Source organism: Micrasema longulum, unplaced genomic scaffold (assembly GCF_059751315.1).
Source record: "Micrasema longulum isolate JH-2025_06_02 unplaced genomic scaffold, ASM5975131v1 h1tg000613l, whole genome shotgun sequence".
Classification (NCBI taxonomy): Eukaryota; Metazoa; Arthropoda; class Insecta; order Trichoptera; family Brachycentridae; genus Micrasema; species Micrasema longulum.
In genome coordinates, this window is record NW_028277809.1 from 299,580 (window position 1) to 317,779 (window position 18,200).

The 18,200-nt window shown below is 32.5% G+C and overlaps 1 protein-coding gene across 1 annotated transcript in view; it reads right to left on the reverse strand.

Annotated features, from left to right (window-relative positions):
• LOC148280130 (fat-like cadherin-related tumor suppressor homolog) overlaps window positions 1-18,200 on the reverse strand; it is a 79,559-nt gene that overhangs the window by 44,536 nt on the left and 16,823 nt on the right. Inside the window, exon 3 of the mRNA XM_088228881.1 lies at window positions 285-496. Coding sequence (XP_088085007.1) covers window positions 285-496 — 212 coding nt within the window. The remainder of the gene's footprint in view (window positions 1-284; window positions 497-18,200) is intronic.

Below are 18,200 nucleotides of genomic sequence, written 5' to 3' on the forward strand. Positions count from 1 at the left end.
AATTTTTTGTTTTTAATTTCTCGCTCTTTATAGTAAAATTAGTAGTTATTATTATACAAATAGTGTTTTAATGCAAAGGATCTTCACCGATAAGCCATAAAAATTGGCTAGGTGAGTCCTCTAAAAAAAATAAAAATATTAAAACAAAATATGTATATGTATACATTATATGTAAATAATTATAAAAAGTATTTTATATTAAGTACACCATAAATGTGATTTGAAAAAAAAAGATAACTTAAATTTTTTTACTTAAATAAAATAAAATAAATATTTGAAAATACCACAATGTGTACGCGATTTTTCTTCCCAGCTGGAACTCTGACAGAGTAGTACTGCTCCAAGAAGACGGGCGAGTGGTCGTTGATGTCTGTGACGTCTATCTGGATCCTGGTGCTGGAGAGCAGTTGAGGATCTCCTCCATCAGATACCTGCACCTCCAGGGAGTGTTGGGACTGGCTTTCGCGGTCTAGGCGGCCGGCGGTTGTGATCAAACCTACGAAACAAAAAGTTGACGCATGAGAAAGGAAATTTAATCAGGAACTATGGAGAATGATCTGTGTCCAGGTGGATAAAAAATACAGTTCTGTTTGAAATAAATTCCAGATTTCTATTTGCAATGAAGGTAAAGTCGCAGAACTTAATTTTATATAACGTGATGAGGCCAGTGTGGAATCCAAGTTAATTAGCTAATCCAATAAACATTCAAGCAACTGTCCATTTTGTTAGCAAATGGGTAGGAACATATGAGGAGCTGGGTAAAGGCCTACCATGAGTATTAAATACCTTTAAAATAATTTAAAACATGCTTAGGTACTTCCATCGGTAGTCTGAACTGAACCCTTGTCTGTCTTCATTGTTGTTGTCCCATCGAAGGGAACTGGTAACTTACAAAACTAAATAGTAGACCAACTCAAGAGGACCACGCGCTGACTGTGCTCTAGAACCCGCTTCGTCTGCATTAAGGTCTAAAACGGTGTTAGGACGATTAAAGTCTTTGTAAAGTTTTGTTGGTTTTAGAACAATTAGGATAGGTTAAGTTTGATAGGGTCATGTTAGGATCTGTGTTAGGACTTTGCGAGTATGAAATTTCCTCTTTATTAAATTTAAAAAAAATAAAATTAATGTACGAATCTTTAAAAAAACACTCTTTATAAACAGTTTTAGGAAAAGAGTATACTCAGTCAAACGAAATGCCAATTATTCAACTCTTGTGTAATGTCAGAACTCTTACATGGGTACGAATCTTGGCACCTTACTAAAACTCAAAACACCAAACTTCTGAGATTTGAGATTTAAGAGTAAGTACTTGAGGAGAATATTAGGTCTAACCTGGTTTGATTCCATAACTCATATTGAAGTCCAAGATAGGACACGGCAGCCTCCTATAATTCGCATTTTAAAGATGTAACAGAATAAATGCCTCAGAAGACCTACACCTAAGTTGCCTCTAATTTACACCTACGGGCTCTCGCCGTCCTGGAAGGCCGTCGATGACGATCTTTTGGCTTTATTTTATTGACAAGGGAGGAGGCGAGAGTGCTAGCTGGCGATAGGGTTTCCTGAAGGCGTCTGGTGATGTCCACATACTTTTCCTTGGAGCGGACGTGGAAAAAAAAAGTAGAAGAAATGTAGTGATAAACATATTTTTGACAAAATAATAAAAGTAGACACAAGTAGTGTAGAAAAATTTTGGTATTGACAAACGTTTTCAACAGCCAGTCAACGACAGGGTCCATAAGCCCAGTAAACTTCTATTAGATTTTGTTCAACAGAGATGGAGCTGTCAAGAATATAAAAGACTGTGCGTTTACATAGCTCATGATTTGTCATTGTCTTGGTTAAGTGATCAATAATTATGAATTGGCCTTCCATATTCATTTATGTCATTTTACAATTCACAGAATATGTTTGGTATGAATATTATATTTCGTAAGCGTGTTGGCTCATTATCGAGATTGAGAAAATTATTTTCTGTAGTTCCTCAGTTCTGAGGGTCATGAGCATTGCTACTTTCTCCAGCTATTCAGTTGACAATGCGTCTCCATCCTTCACGGTTCTGCGCCCTCTCCACAGCTCCGTCGCCCGTGATGTTGTTTTCACCTGATCGATTCGTCGAGCTGTAGCTCTGCCTCTGCTTCTTTGTCCTGGCACACTGCCCGTGATTATTATTTTTTCCAGATTTTCTGGGTCATGTCTAGCTATGTGTCTGAAAAACTGCAAAATACATTGGAAGTATATGCCCGATAGACGAACTTTTCCGTTAAGTTCCTCTAGTATGGAGACATTTGTTCTTCTGCCTGTCCATAGTATTCCCAGCATTCGACGCCAACACCACATCTCAAGGGCATCTATTCTCTCCTGCTCACGTGTTTTAACTGTCCGCGTTTCTGCGCCACATAAGAATATTGGAAACACAAGCGTACGCACTATGAACATTTTAGTTTACTTCGAGATGCCTCGATCTTGGCAAATGTTGGTCCGTTAAGTCCTGGCATTTTTTGCGATTAGGATGCGTTTTTTCATTTCTGATGTGCATGCACCACCCGCAGAGATGAATGAGCCTAAATAAACAAAATCTTGCACTTTCTCATGATTATGGAGTCTATTTGATGGTTGTAGCATATTGGCTCTGTCAACGATCATGAGCTTCGTTTAAGTTCTGTTTATTTTCAACCCAAATCTGCGCCATTTCCTGCTCGTCTTTAGCAAGTCGTGTGGTATCATCTGCAAATTTGAGGTTATTGATTAGCCAACCACCAATTTTGAATCATCTTTTCCAGCCTTCCAGTGCTCTTTTCATTATGTACTCCCCGTACGTGTTGAATAAAGATGGAGACAGAATACATCCTTATTGGACTTCTTTTTCTGTGCTGAAACTTATCGACATGGAGTTGACCACTTTAGCCGTGTTGTTCACATATAAATTACCAATCAGTGATATTAAGTGAGTTGGAACTCCCTTGGAACTTGGAAATGAGAAAATATGGAGACAACTAATAATTGTAAGAAAGGCTAAGTTATTTTTGTAGACGGGAAATCTTTATATTGCATTGAATTCCAAGTTAGAAAGCGGCAAAAGTTAATAACTCTATTCAAACCAGATGACTTTTACTAATAATATTTTGGGTATGATCTTTAGGAAAAATCCAGAATCAATCCACATGATTTGGACATATCCAAAATAAAGCTCCATCATCACACCCCTGTCTGCAACTGATGGTGCATAAGGCACTGGTTAGTACATTAAATGCAGCGTATATCGATCATCTGTTACATTAAGGTAATGTGATCAGCCTTACGCTTCAGGTGCCAGTCCAGGAAAATGAAATATTGCACTGTAGAACCACCGTTTTAATCAATATTTCACGTTGACCCTTCCAGGAATCGAGCTTGGGACCTAACGCATGTTAGGCGAAAGCATCAACCACTACACTACTAGGTGGAGTTATCTCTAATTGATTTCTTTTTCAGGATTTTTACTTGTGAGTAGAATCTAGTCAAACGCAGTCTTTCAGGATTTTCGCTCTATTTCACATGTGGAACCATATTCTTAATCCGCCCGGACACGGATAGCAAAGCTTAGTCTCTGTTGAAAATGTTTGAACTTAAACGTAAAAAGTCTCAAAAACCGTCTCTAAAAACGTTTTACATCATTTACAGTTAGTTAATATTTGAATGTTTTTACAGACAATTCAGGTTAGAAAGGGTACAGTTTCCATCTACTGCGCACGAAAACCAATATGTAGAAAGGAACTCACCTAATACAATAAGTATTTCCCTGTAATTTAAGATTAGCGTCCCGAGAGACGCTACTTTGTAGACTTTTCGGAATGAGAAATTGAAAAGAAAATTCCTTCCCTCCTCCATAGGAAGGTAAATACGAAAAATAGAGGAACGAGTATCGAAAAAAGAAATAATTTTATTACAAAGTTGAGCAGCTCGGCGACCTATAAAAATAATATTGAATTTCAAAATTAAAAATTCACCAAATCGGGAGCATTTTTAACGTCCTACGATTCCAGAAAAAGCGTTTAGGTGTAATAAAATCAATTCGACTAATCTATAAAATATTTATTTTTTATTAAATTTAGAGAGAGGTGATTTTCTGATCCATAAGTCACACAAAAAGTTCAACTGTTCTCACGGGGAGCTATTAAATATAAATGGTAGTGATAATTCACAAAAGGGTCGATTTTAAGTCCGCAAGTGACTTTTACCCTGTCGAAGTAATTGGCGAAAAGATTTAGGTTATGTGGACTGAGGAACTTTTAATTCGGGGCAAGTTGAGTACGTTAAGAGGAATGTTAATAAATATTTTCTTAATGGGCGCCCTGTGAAACACGCATAATTTATTGCTGAAGTGAATTGAAATGTGTGTATGAGAGTTGGAAAGAAAAGTTCAATATCCTTGAGGTGTGTACCTGTGAAGAAATTAGTGGCAGAGGTAGGCATAAAGTCTTTGGACGTGAGAAGTATTATTTGGAGAAAATTTATAACATTTATGTTTTATGCGCAGTGTTAGAACGTGAGCACTTTTTGATAATAAGATGTCCTAACCGAACCTAACACCAATATCATAAAGGGTTATATACCAGTCTAAAAAGATTCGAACAAACTCAAAATAATGTCAATAATGCAAAATAAATATTCTTTTTTCTATATCTTTATAAATAAAAGGCAATGTTCGTATGTATACGCTTGATGGACTGAATAACTACTGGACCGATTTACGTGTGGTTTTCAGCGAAATGTAGATCTTTGCCACGAACATATTTATAGCTATGAAAATCTTCAATTTATTAAGTAGGAAAAAAATTAGGAGCGTAAATGTTTGTTTTATCCATCACCAAGGTTGCATTCAACGAGAATGCATATAATATGGGAAACATGGAAAGAAGTTATTTTTTTAGAAATTAAATGTTTTATTTTAAAGTAATTATAAACAAAATTAGTTTTTTATGGATCTCTATTAGGTTATTTCGTTAAATTCTTTATAATTTCAAGCCATTTAGTTCTTTTTACTAGATTTTTGGTAATATTAAAATAAAATCAACTGACATTCGATACATTTTTGAAAATCGCATTCCTAAATATAGTGCACTTAAGAGGAGCAGAGTTTGACATTTGCAAAAAAATCTATATTTGAAAATGAATTATTTAAAGTTTTAAAATTCAATCATAACCACAACCGTACCTTGGGTACCTTATTAAATTCAATATTTGAAAGCGAATTGTTTTTAAATTTGGAATTCAATTATAAACAAATACTTACTTACCTAAAAAATAACGATATCTTTTTGATAACAGTCAGTATCTTTTAACTTTATCATTTTGAAAAACAACCCTTTGCAAAGGTAATCGTCACTGTACGTCGCGCGCCGTATGAAAATATTTCCGAACGTTTATTTTTCTTTCGGATCAAGAAATAGGCAAGTATGTAACACGTCATCCAAAACAGTTTATAATATGTAACGTGTTAACGTAAGTTATGTCCGATTTTTCGCAAAATTAAAAGGGACACCAAAAGTAAGACGAATTGGTCGAAGGTCTTTAGAAAAAAAAAGAAATACTGTCTAGAGAAAAAAACTTTTTTTTTACGTTTTAGTAGTATAAAAAATATGTTTAAATTTGTAATTTTGAATTCCCGCAAAAACGGCTAACCATTGGCCGCGCCTCTAATACGTCACGATTCATGTTTATTTGTTCTTTAACATTGAAATTTGTTTAGAACATCTTGTCGTTACAACTATCAAGGACAAACATGTCGGGTTTTTCTAGGTATATATTTTTTCTTTTTTACAGTTATAAATGAAAACATTTATCCACAACATCCATACTGATTTTGAAAATACAATTAATTATTCTAAATCGATTTCATATACTTTAATCGGTATTAGTAATACGTGCTATTTCTCTATTGTAAATTGGAGACCGGTTCACAGAAAATAGAAATATATAGATAAAAGTATAGTCTGCATTTGAAAAGTTTTTATTTATTTATTTATTTTTATATGGGAGTTGCTTATAATACATATTTTAGGTTCATATTTTTAAAGGAGGATTTTTCTGCTATTATATTACTTTATTTTAGCTTAACTGTTAGGATCAGAAAGGATATTCTAATGTAGCCAATCAGGAACATCTCAGCATTTGCTCATGTGGTATTTTAAAAGTTATACGTTACAGTTGTTGGCAACAGTTTGTTTGCATTAATACTAGATGGAATATAAATATTGGTTCTGATAGGTGAGTCTAGGTTATAAATTAATAATTTTTAATACTTCGATTAACTGATTAGAAACATCATGGGTATTCAACAATATTTTGAGTTTGTTCAAATTTTTGTCGACAAGGACTGGATTCAACTCCCTGGGGAGCTGTTTATATCAACATATTACAACAGAGACGAAGAACATTTAAGAGAAGGTAATATAGAAGTCTGGGCATCTACAGGGCTAATGACCTGTCAATGGCTGGTTTAAGTGGCCACTTTACACACTGTGTAACATTCACCATTCTGCCCATATTTGAACATCTATATTTCTTCAATTCTTTCATCTGTTGACGTTTGTTAAGTTAAAGAGCTGAAACCTTTATTTATGCGCGTGAGATTCATCTAATTGAATTATTTCACCTACATACTTGGCAACGCCTGAAAATGTTATTTTTGAGTTTGACCAAATTTTTTTAGACAAGGCTTGGATTCAACTCCCCGAGGAGCTGTTTATATCAACATATTACAACAGAGATGAAGAACATTTATCTACATCATGGGTATTTTATATATATAATATGATATCACGAGATGAAAGACTTCGTCATTGGTAAAATATTCATATTTCAGAAATAAGTTTTTCATCTTGTTTATGATTTTCGGGTAGCCGTTAAAGTAGCGAATTTTTGATGCTCCATTTTGAATACGATTTTCCAGATTTTGGCGCAGATTGTTAAGATAGTTCCCCTCGGACAGTGTTTTATTAAACGTTCAGAAAATATATAATGACTGCTGCTGTCTCTTAATTTTTGACGATAAGAAAACAGCACCGCCGTTGCTGATTTTTGTCAGGAAATGTAACGTTAAATGGTCGCTACTTTTACAGAAGTTTACTTTTTCCAAGCCTAAACGTTTTTATGTTTGTAAATGTTTCACTTCCTAAAATATTCTTTATAATATGTATTATAGTGGCCTCGTGGTGTAATGGTCGGTGCGTTTGCCTACCATGCAAGAAGTCTCGAGTTTGATTCCCGTCATGGTTGATTTGAAATATTTATGTAAAAGGGTGTTTTCACACTAGAATATTTCATAGTCCCTGGACTGGTACCTGAAGCGTAAGACTGCTCATCTTACCTTCATGGAACAAAAAATGATCAAGATACGCTGCGATCAGTTTATCAATGCAGTGCCCTATGCACCATAAGGTGCGGAAGGGAATGCACCATTAGGTGCGGAAGGGAAGGGAATAATGATGATGACGATGATATATTATGTAAATATCAAACTTTCAACTGTGTTCATTAAATTTGATTCAATTTAACATACGTACTCAAATCTTGCAATAGCAAAGCATTGCCGGGTTCACCTGGTAATGTACATACATATGTATATGTCACTATGGTTATAATTATGCAGCTTAGCAATATCATTATACATATATGTAGTTTATATGCTGAAATCAGCTCCGTACTATTCAATCTTTTACCAGATTAAAAAATATGATTATCAATTCCTTAATTATAAGTTTAATAAATTTAAGAAAATAATACTTTGAGACTCAGTCAATACAATTCTTGAAAATAATCAACGGCATAAAACAAAAATATTGCATTTAAAACTACCCTAAAGAGTCAACGGACGAGTATATCGCACATAAAGAAGTAGGTATCAAATGCTTTGCCTAGAAATGCACATTTTCTGAAAAATTAAGATGTTATCACAAAAACTATGCAGAATGGTGAACGTTTTACAATACATGAAGCGATCGCTGAAATCACCCAATATCCGGTCACATGTCCTGTAAAAGAAGAGATTTCCACATTCCCCTACACTTCGAAAAAAAAATTACCGGAATATTTAAATTTGAAATTTGAATACTGAATTATTGTTAGAGCTTATGTTTTTCCAAGATTAGTACATACGTTTGTAGTTAATGTGTCAATTTTCGGTCATATTGGACGTGTGTTTGTTTTTTTGACAGATAAACTAGTAAGATACGTTTTGGTGTGATCGGCGAATTTTTAAGATTATTCCAGAGCAAAAATGGTAATCGCCTGATCACGTCTAGCGGCTTGTTCGTGGCTTTTTGAAAAAAAGTAGACCGAAATATTCACTTTGTATAAACATTTGGCCTGTGCATTTGTTTGTATCCTAAATGAATAAAATAAAATAGACAAATGATTATATTGGACCAGGATCCATAATACCTGCACTACAATTTTTTTTTGACAAACTATTTTAGATATGCCACGCAGCACTCTTTCGGCCTAAAATATGAATCAAGCGAAAGAAATGCGATAAAATTTCCATGGCATGGTATGCGTAATAGGCGTAGGCAAGCTTTTAATCGTGTTGCTTCTGACACAGGAAAGCAGCTCAGATACTGATCAATCGTTAGTCAGTTCTAGAGAATTGACTGTCAGTTATAAATAACCAACAACTGCCTAATGGCAGAGACGCTGCTTGCATCTTCTGCTGCAGACGGTATTCAGAAGACCTAAACGTTGAATTGTGGATTCAATGCACTTCAGGTGATTTGGGTTGGGTACAGAATGATTGCGACTTTTGTGTATAATTATTACCAATATACAGAATTAAATATAGAACCCCGTAATCCGTATTACCAGCGTAGATTGTAAACAATGTAAAATGTTTCTTTTTCAAATAAACGTACATGTTTTAGAAGAACGCAAATTCGGAGAGTTTTTTTTACTAAAACATAATTAAATACTAGTTTAAGAACAACTTGATTTATAATTTTTAATTTTTCGGCATCGGCTTTATAGGTTACATTTTAGGAAAATAAATAGAGGGTACATATTACCACATTTTCGTATTTCATTGGTTATATACTATGAAAATGCTACACCAAATAAGCATCGACATATTAATATCATTTCTCAATTAAGGGTAAAATAAAAGTCAATATCTTTTAACTTTATCATTTTGAAAAATAACCTTTTGGAAAGGTTACTGTAAGCCGCGCGCCGTATGAAAATATTTCCGAACGTTTATTTTTCTTTCGGATCAAGACACAAGCGTGTATTTGAATAGAAACATATTAATGTAACACGTCATCCAAAACAGTTTATATGTTACGTGTTAACATAAGTTATGTCCGTTTTTTTGCAAAATTAAAATTGAGCACCAAAAGTAAGACGAATTGGTAAAGGTCTTTAGAAAAAAAAAAACTGTTCTACAAGATATTGTGTTTGCTTTAACGTTACATGTATTACTTTAAAAAAGGTCAAGCAAACGAAAGTGAGCATTTTCGATGTTCCCTTTAGTTCGCGTTCAATCGAGGGAATAAAGCTGCCAAAGATGCTCGCGATATTTGCACAGAGTACGGTGAAGATGGTATGAACTTTTGACTAATTTGCCGTAAAATAATGAAGGAGAATACATTATTGCTGTATTTTTTTCCGTTTTTCCCATTCATTTTCTTTATAAATAAAAAACTGGCACAACTTGATAACATCCAAAACAACGTTTCAGCAATAATATCCAAAATAATATTTGAGATTTTTTTGCACGATATTATAAACAAAATGTCTTATTTTAAACGATTTTGTACCAATTTTTTTCTTTGAATTAAATTAGGATTATTTTGTAAAGGAAAAGGGTTTTAAGTTTGAAAAGAAGACGTTCATTAAATTATTTATTTATGTGACTTTTTTTCAAAATTCTTAAGTTACTAATACTGTTTTGAGTATTAGGACTCTACATGTTTCAACTTTACGGGACTGAAGACCTGCATTGTGTTGGAACTAAACAACATAGTACAACAAAACATAATAAAAAAATAAAATGTTGTTATAATACCATATGCATAGCGTATTTATATAAAAATAACAAATATACATATTTTCGATTTACATGAAACTACCGCGTCACTAATTTTATTTAAATCATTGACCACCCTTCACTATTTATCTTATAATTGGTTTCATTAAAAGTATTAACAGTATATTTTCTTTAAGTACTCATTGTTAAAGCAAATAATCATAACAGCGAATTAGCGTTAACACGTAGGGAAATGAATATTTTATAAAGCCAAGAATAAACAGGATAAAACAATTACACCACAAAGCAACGAAAGCTTCTTTGATATTATTATAATGTTTGCCGTAATAACTCTTGATTATTATCTCATTAATATACGAGTTGTATGCAATAGCCAGAAATTTAGCGGAACATTTAACACGGCATAATGAGAGTGTGTAAATCCGCATAATAAATAATCAACCTAATTTGGTACTAATTCACGAATGGTAGACATTTTGTAATGACTCAGACGAATTGCCAGCATAATTCAACGCTTACAATAACAAATTTCAGGAAGATTTAACAATGAAAAGATTGCAAAAACTTTGTTGCTATATTTATTAATATAATTTATTTTGCTTTACTAAGAAGAGAAATTATTTGGTGAAATATTCCGTGCGGTATTCAAACCAAGATTTAAGATTACAAAATGAAAATCCTATATTATAGCGTCGGCTAATTTCAAATTAAATTACTTTTGCTTGTTTCGCGTCATGTTTCAATTGTGAAAAACGAAAAGGGGTCTGTATTTTTGAAACTCGGTGACTGGTAGATATTTTCACGTTTACATACGTTGAATTTTTTTTTATTTCAAAAGGGGTAGTAACACGCGTAGATGCGTTGCGGTAATCTTTTTATTCTCAATTGAATTCAGGTGATGTTGTTATTATAACGATGGATAATGTATTGTATACAGTTGTTCTTTAAACCCTGTCACATCCGAAACCACGATAATCAGTATGAGCATGAAGATATATTGGCATATTAAAATAAATTTTAAGAACGAATAAAATGTATAAAAATAAAATATAAAAAAAAAACAAATTTCATTTCATTTTTTGCACCACAACAAGCCAGGAGACCCAATTACAGTGGTGAATTACATTACAGAACAACCAGGCTTGAGAAAAATCACATTTTGATTTTTGTGTTCTCACCGGAAATCGAACCCGGAACCTTCCGTGCGTGAGTCAAGCGTCTTGACCACTACACCACGGAGGCCGCCAATTGATTGCTTTCTTCTGCAGGGAAGACACAAGGAGGGGGAGGGGGGGAGTCTGATATTCCGTTAACCGCGCGTCCGCGCCCCCTCGCTTCTCCAGTGCAGAAGTAAACAACCATTTGTTTTTTTAATATTTTATTTTTTTAATTTTTCTTTGCTCTAGATATTTTTTTTAATATGCAAATTTGTCTTCTTGTCCATACTGATCATCGTTGTTTTTGGATGTGACAGGGTTTAAAGAACACCCTGTATATCGCAATTTTCTCAATGTAATACCTAAAGGGCGCTTTTGCTTTTTACAAGCTAAGCAGGTAAAATGCTGTCCCGATTTGTATGAATGTGACCAAAGCTCACCGCTTTAGATGCGTGATATTGATGCTTTTTACGTTGTTAACGTTAAAAAATGCGAACATCAACGTTTCTGCGTTCAAAACCGTTGAATTGCGTTACGAGTTATATACTATAATACGAGTACATGACTTATATAATAATAAATAAAAAAACTATTTTAATTATCTTATTTGATACACCAAATGCAATGAATATCGATTATGTATCACATGACTTTACAGATATTTGAAAAAAATCCATATCGTTTTTATATCAACAAAAGTAACAGGTTTTAGGCAATTTTATCATCTTTCATACAATATTTTATTAAGTAAATAGCAACGCGTGTAATTAAGTTAAATTCCTGACGATGAGGTAGTAACCTCAAAACCGGTCGCAGTGTAATTTAAAAAAATTAAGTGGTTTATACAAATTTATAAACAAATATGTGTAAAATGTCATACCACAAAGTGTTAAATAAATTCTATCATTATCTAAATACAGTTTGATCTTCTTCCCATAAAAAAACCTTGTATTTTAGTTAAACTTTTACCACTTGGAAACTTGAATGTCTCATTTAATTATTCAAAATTATGTTTGTTTCATTTAATCAATCACGCCTCAGTACCAGAACTCATATTTAATCTCTCATCTTGTGCGATATTGCCAATACGTGCATTATTAAATTAGATTATTAGCTATAGAACCAAGTCTAATTAATATTACCATAAATTCAAATATAATTAACATAATAGACATATCAACAAGACAGATGACCTAATAAATGGCCATTGTTAACTCGATCAAATACGTGAATACGAAAGTGTATTTCGACACGTCTACCTCGATACTTAAAAAAAACATTTCAGATACCGACCCAATTTATTAACATTTATATTGATTAACGTAGTATATTTACGCAGTAAAAAAATGAATTCTTATAAGGTATAAATATGAAGAGAAAAAAAATTACACTCTTATGATGTATATTATTCAAATACTTCGATTTTGTGACCATTTTCTTTTAGTCATAAATAACAGTGTTAGAAAATAGGAAACAAGTTGTGGTAGAGAGGGGTTTGAACCTCAGATCTCTTGATCCGGAATCTGAAACACTACCCACTGGACTACAACCCGTATCGTATATAAATACAATAAAAATAAAAACAAAATATATCAATGACCCGATCAAAATATGATCGGTATTTTTTTTTCTTTATAAAGTAAATATTTCTTTCAATTCTGTATTTTGTAATAATTATTCAGACTCAATAAAATTAAAAGTAATTTTGAATTGAGGTTCCCTAAAAGGTGACATTTACTTGTCATCGGCACTAAAGCTTATATCGAGGTAAATGTCCAATAAACTTATGTAAACAAAGCGCTGTCTAAAAGCTTTCATCAGTATTTAAAAATATAAATTCCCCGGAATATTCGACCAAAAAACAAATTGATCAAATATCAATATTTTGCTATAAAATACTTGTGTTCGGGCAATCGGCAGGAATTTTCGTTTTTAATTATTTTCGAACCAATTTATTTGCCGTGGGTAGGTATTATGTTGATCCTTCTGCCATTAGGATAATTAGTTTGAATAATTTACCCTTGTTTGTATTGTTATAGTTACAATTTCTTAATAATATTTAGGTATCTTGTCAAACTCTATAATGAGAGAAAAAAATCATTAATATTTATTATTAAAACCTAAGAGTAAAGAAAAAAAAGAGAAGTTACTTTTCGAAAATAATAAAAACTGATTTTTCATTCCATAAAAATAATAATAAATCCATGCCATAATTTTATTTGGTACAGAGAACTTATTTGAAAAGAAATGTATTTGAAGGATTTATTTTAAAGTTATTCAATAAATACATTATTCTGTGAATTAACGGTATAAAATTCCTTGTAATCATTAAATACGTTTTTTATTAAAATTTTGAGTTAGAGGTGACGTACAATCATGAAATATTTTTTATTTAATAGGATGTATGTCCTTCTTTTGCTTTTATAACAGCCTGAACACGTTTTGGCATGGAATCAATAAAATTTTGGCAATTTCCTTTTATTCTGTCATCTCGAAACCACATCTGAATAACAGCTTCTTTCATCTTTATCTAGGTGGTACATTCCAATTTTTGTATCCTAGATTTACAAATCACCTACAAATTAATAATAAAAGGGTAAAGGTTAGGTAAATTTCCAGACCAGTCGAAGAGAGTTATCTTTTTATCATTGAAATACTTAAGCATAAACTTCGATACGTGACAAGGAGCTGAGTTCTGTTGAAATACAGCCGTTAGGACAACATTAGGACAAAATTTACTCAGGTCTGTACTCAAGTGCTGCTCCAATAGAGCTTTATACTTTAGGCTATTCATCATTCCTTCTATTGGTATCAAAGTTTCGGTCCCCATTTACAAAAAGCAGCCCAAAACATCTTCTTCACAGGATATTTCACCGTTTGGTCAGTATGAGTCACAGTAAGTTTTTCATCCCTTCTTTTAATAACAAATTTTGTGTGATGTCCCTGCACGAAAAAATGGGTCTCATCTGAAAACAGCACCTTCCTACAGTCTTCTACAGTTCATTTGGTATATTTTCTAGCCCAAATGAGCCTTTGCTTTATCATACATGCCGTCAGGAGTTGTTTTTTCTGTGGTCGAATTGCTTTTCTTCGAGATTCAATGAGTGTTCTTCGTACCTGTATCCTGTTGAGTCATGTACCGTCACTCCAGTGGCTACCAAATCTTGTTGATGTTTAACTTACTATTTCTGATTAAAAATATTTCATCTAGGACACCAGTTTTTCGGTTTCTTTCAAATTTTCCAATTCTCTTTGCTTTGACTGACCCAGTTTCTCTTTTCTGCTTAATAATCTTGCTGACTGCTCCCTGACTCACAAGACATTAATTTGCAATCTCCTTCTGAGATCTCCTTCTCATTGATGTATGCTCACTTAAGTTTATGATCTTTTCCCTTTTTCTCGGCGTGATATCCATGATTTTAACCAACTCAAAAACACTATTTAATATGCAAGCAATTTATAAAATTAGTCCTTTATTGAAAACATGTAAAAAAAACAACAGATAGTACACCAACAAACACCAAACACCAATATGAGCTCCCAAAGGATTAATCAACTGTAAGTCATAATTTTTGGCGCTAATTGACAGTCAAATTTATATATGAGTGTTGCTACGTAAAAATATACAAAAGTTGCTCTTATTCCCTTAATTCGCACAATACTGCTATTAAAAAAAAAAACACTGCGTTTTTAAAAAATAATTCTTTATTTGATTACCGACCGGTTTCCGAGCTTCAACGTTTTCCTTTATTTTATGATTTTTATAGTGTCTACTTAATAATAAGCCATATGAAGGTAATAAATCAAGAATTTACGTCAAGTAGTGTTTGTGGAGTTGCGGTGTGAGGGGTGAGGGGGGTTGAAGTTCAATCATTTACGTTTATTTTCAGCAATGAGACAGGAGCGGACTATATATGAAATATTTTTTATTTGGTAACTTGTACTACTTGTTCTCTTCTAAAGTAAATTTGTTTTTGCCACTTTAACTACATGTTTTTTGACACCAATACTCGAAGAAATACAATAAAAATCTCAGGTCTTGATTCAGAGAATGACACACCACTGCAAATGTTCCTATTATAAATTTATTCTTAACTTGTATAACGAGCATCGTGAGTTTTGTTTCTTGCAGAACCTCCTTTGAAATTATCTTGAAAGAAATTTCGCTTTGGATTACGATCATTACGTCTCCGGTATGCCGACTTAACGAATCACATCTGACAGTCGTGTATCCCGGAAACATTACTTCATTATTTGTTATTTATTTAGTTACATATGTTTCACTAAGCATCAGCATTCATGGTACTGGTGGTTTAACTTAAGCTGGCGCGTTCAGAAAACTCACACTAACGCATTTAAAATCTATGGGATGTTGATTAAAAAAAATGTTGCTTTAAATTTTAACCAACTGTGCTACCTTTTTTTAAATTCGGTGTTGGATTAAAGGAAGGTTTCCATGAAAAAAAAAACAATGGGTTAAAAAATATTAGTATTAATTTACTATTATGCTTTGTTTCATTATTTTATATTTTTCAAAAAAAAAAATAAAATGTTGCATTTTACTAATTATAGTCCTTCAAGAAAATAAGCCAATTTAAATTTGAAAACGTATTTTTTTATGGTCAATTTCTTTAGAATTAGAATGCGAAGTGGTGTAGATTGTTTTAAGTATATAAATAACAAGATTTATTGTTTATTAACAAGTCTGTAAACATATTTTTTCCGATATAATTTGTACTGTGCATTTTAATTACACTCTGTTAATTATTATTATGATGAACACAAAATATTAAATAAGAAACATGCTTGTTTAAAAATAAATACTCGTAAATATATGAAATTTTCTTAAGTAATTGTTTTTTTTTCGCTCTAATCCAAAATAGATTTTTTATAACATTAAGATTTTTAAAATCAGTATTCTGTACATTAAAAATGTTTATGAGTAAGTTTTGCGAAAGCGCCATCACTACATAATTGACCTATTCATGATTTGATTTAATGAAATACCTAAACATTTATAAGCCAGTGATTTTATTCCATAACTTAATACTCATATATATTATTATATTTTTACTATTAAGAATCGCAGCGAAATTTAGACGTACGCAGAAGCATTCTGTGTATATTGTTTTACCATATCATTAGCAACTAATAAAGCAATAGTTGTCTATGTCACACTCATAAGCGCGTCTGAGCGCGAGAGAGAGAGATTATTTTCATAATGCGTATGTCGTGCGATGGGCTTATTTACGGATACTACACAATGCGTATGTGTTAGTATTGTGCACGCGCCAGCTTATAAAAATCCACCAGTATGTAAAGTATGTAAAGTGGTCACTTTAACCAGCCGATGACAGGTCATAAGTCCTGTAAATACCTAAATTGATATATTAATTTCCTTAAAATGTTCTTCATAACTGCTGTAATATGCTGTAGAGGTTTGTATAATTAATCTACCGGTTTGTAGCGTTTTGAATTTAGTTTGTGGTTTATGTTAAAACGGGATATAATGAATTTAACTTCAAGGAATAAGTAAATACAAGATTTGTTGCGCGGCCTTATATAAATAGCGCCTTACTTATAAACCTGGTAAAAAAATATGTCTAAGCATAGTGATAAAATAAGAATGGTATATTAAAAATTCTTACTTATAAACCTCGCATACAGTTATATAGAGCTGGGATAGCGATCATAGAAACTTGTTTCACGCTTATACCTGCGTCCGACGTGGTATATCACTGAAATAAGCCTGCGATCTGTCATCAGTTACATTTTTCAGTAGTAAAATGGATTGCATTTATCTCGAATTTAAACAATTTAGAAATAATGCTGTCTTTTTAGAGATTTAAAGTGAAATATCGTTTTTGAGTGTAAAAATGATCATCAAATTTATATTACATTTAAATAAATTTTATTTAGCATTCCTTGTTATATTTTGCAGTATGCATAAAAGATTTGTTAGATTCATCATTATCATCATTCCCTTTCCACACCGAATGGTGCATAGGGCACTGTATTGGTACAGAAAACACAGCGAAATATTACATCTTTAAATTTATTAAATATATGCGTCTAAACATTTATTAATGGCATATTTCATTTCGTTTCATTGCAGTATTTATTAATTTTTTTTGACTTATGTCGATTTGTGCGTAGTGTTATATTTATAAATCGTCCATCTTTAATTATTTTCATTAAATATTCTCTTTCAAAAGTCCATGACGCATAGAAAAGTTAGTTTGTTTACAGTTTGTTTTTTTAGACGAATTCCAAGTCTTAAATACCACAATCATAGAATTAAGAATAGTCCAGAAACCGCATATGAGCATCAAACAGAAGGTAAATGAGTAGTTTTACGTTTTGACCCATTAGTTTCTTTGTAGACGTCACTCAGTACGCAACTCCTGATTTGACTTCAAGAATGCCGTGTTGTGTCCTTTTAAAGTGTAGAAATACTGCTAGGATTTTAAAGAAACAGGATAGAATCACATTTCAGTGTTATGAGCAAATGAATGTGTAAGTAGAAAAAACATGACCTAAAAATTGAATTGTTTTTCCATCTGTCAGATTGTCGAAGAAATAAAAATGGACATTTCGTTAGTATTGCCAGGGTAGTATTTTTTTTAACCCTTTGCTCATCTGATGAAAGAACTAATGAAAATTGAACCTTGGATTTAATAACCCTGTGGTGGACATTTGACCGACATTATCTTTAAAACATCAAATATTATTACATTATATTTTTTTGCACCACAACAGGCCAGGAGGCCTAATTACAGTGGTGAATTACATCACAGGGCACCCAGGCTTGAAAAAAATCACATTTTAATTTTTGTGTTCTCACCGGGAATCGAACCCGGAACCTTCCGTGCGTGAGTCAAGCGTATTGACCACTACACCACGGAGGCCGCTATGATTATTTAACATGATATAAAAATATCCGTTTTATGTAGAATAAAATTTGTATTATATTTTAGGTTCAAAGTTTATTAATTCAATTACTCATATTAAATGACCCCTTA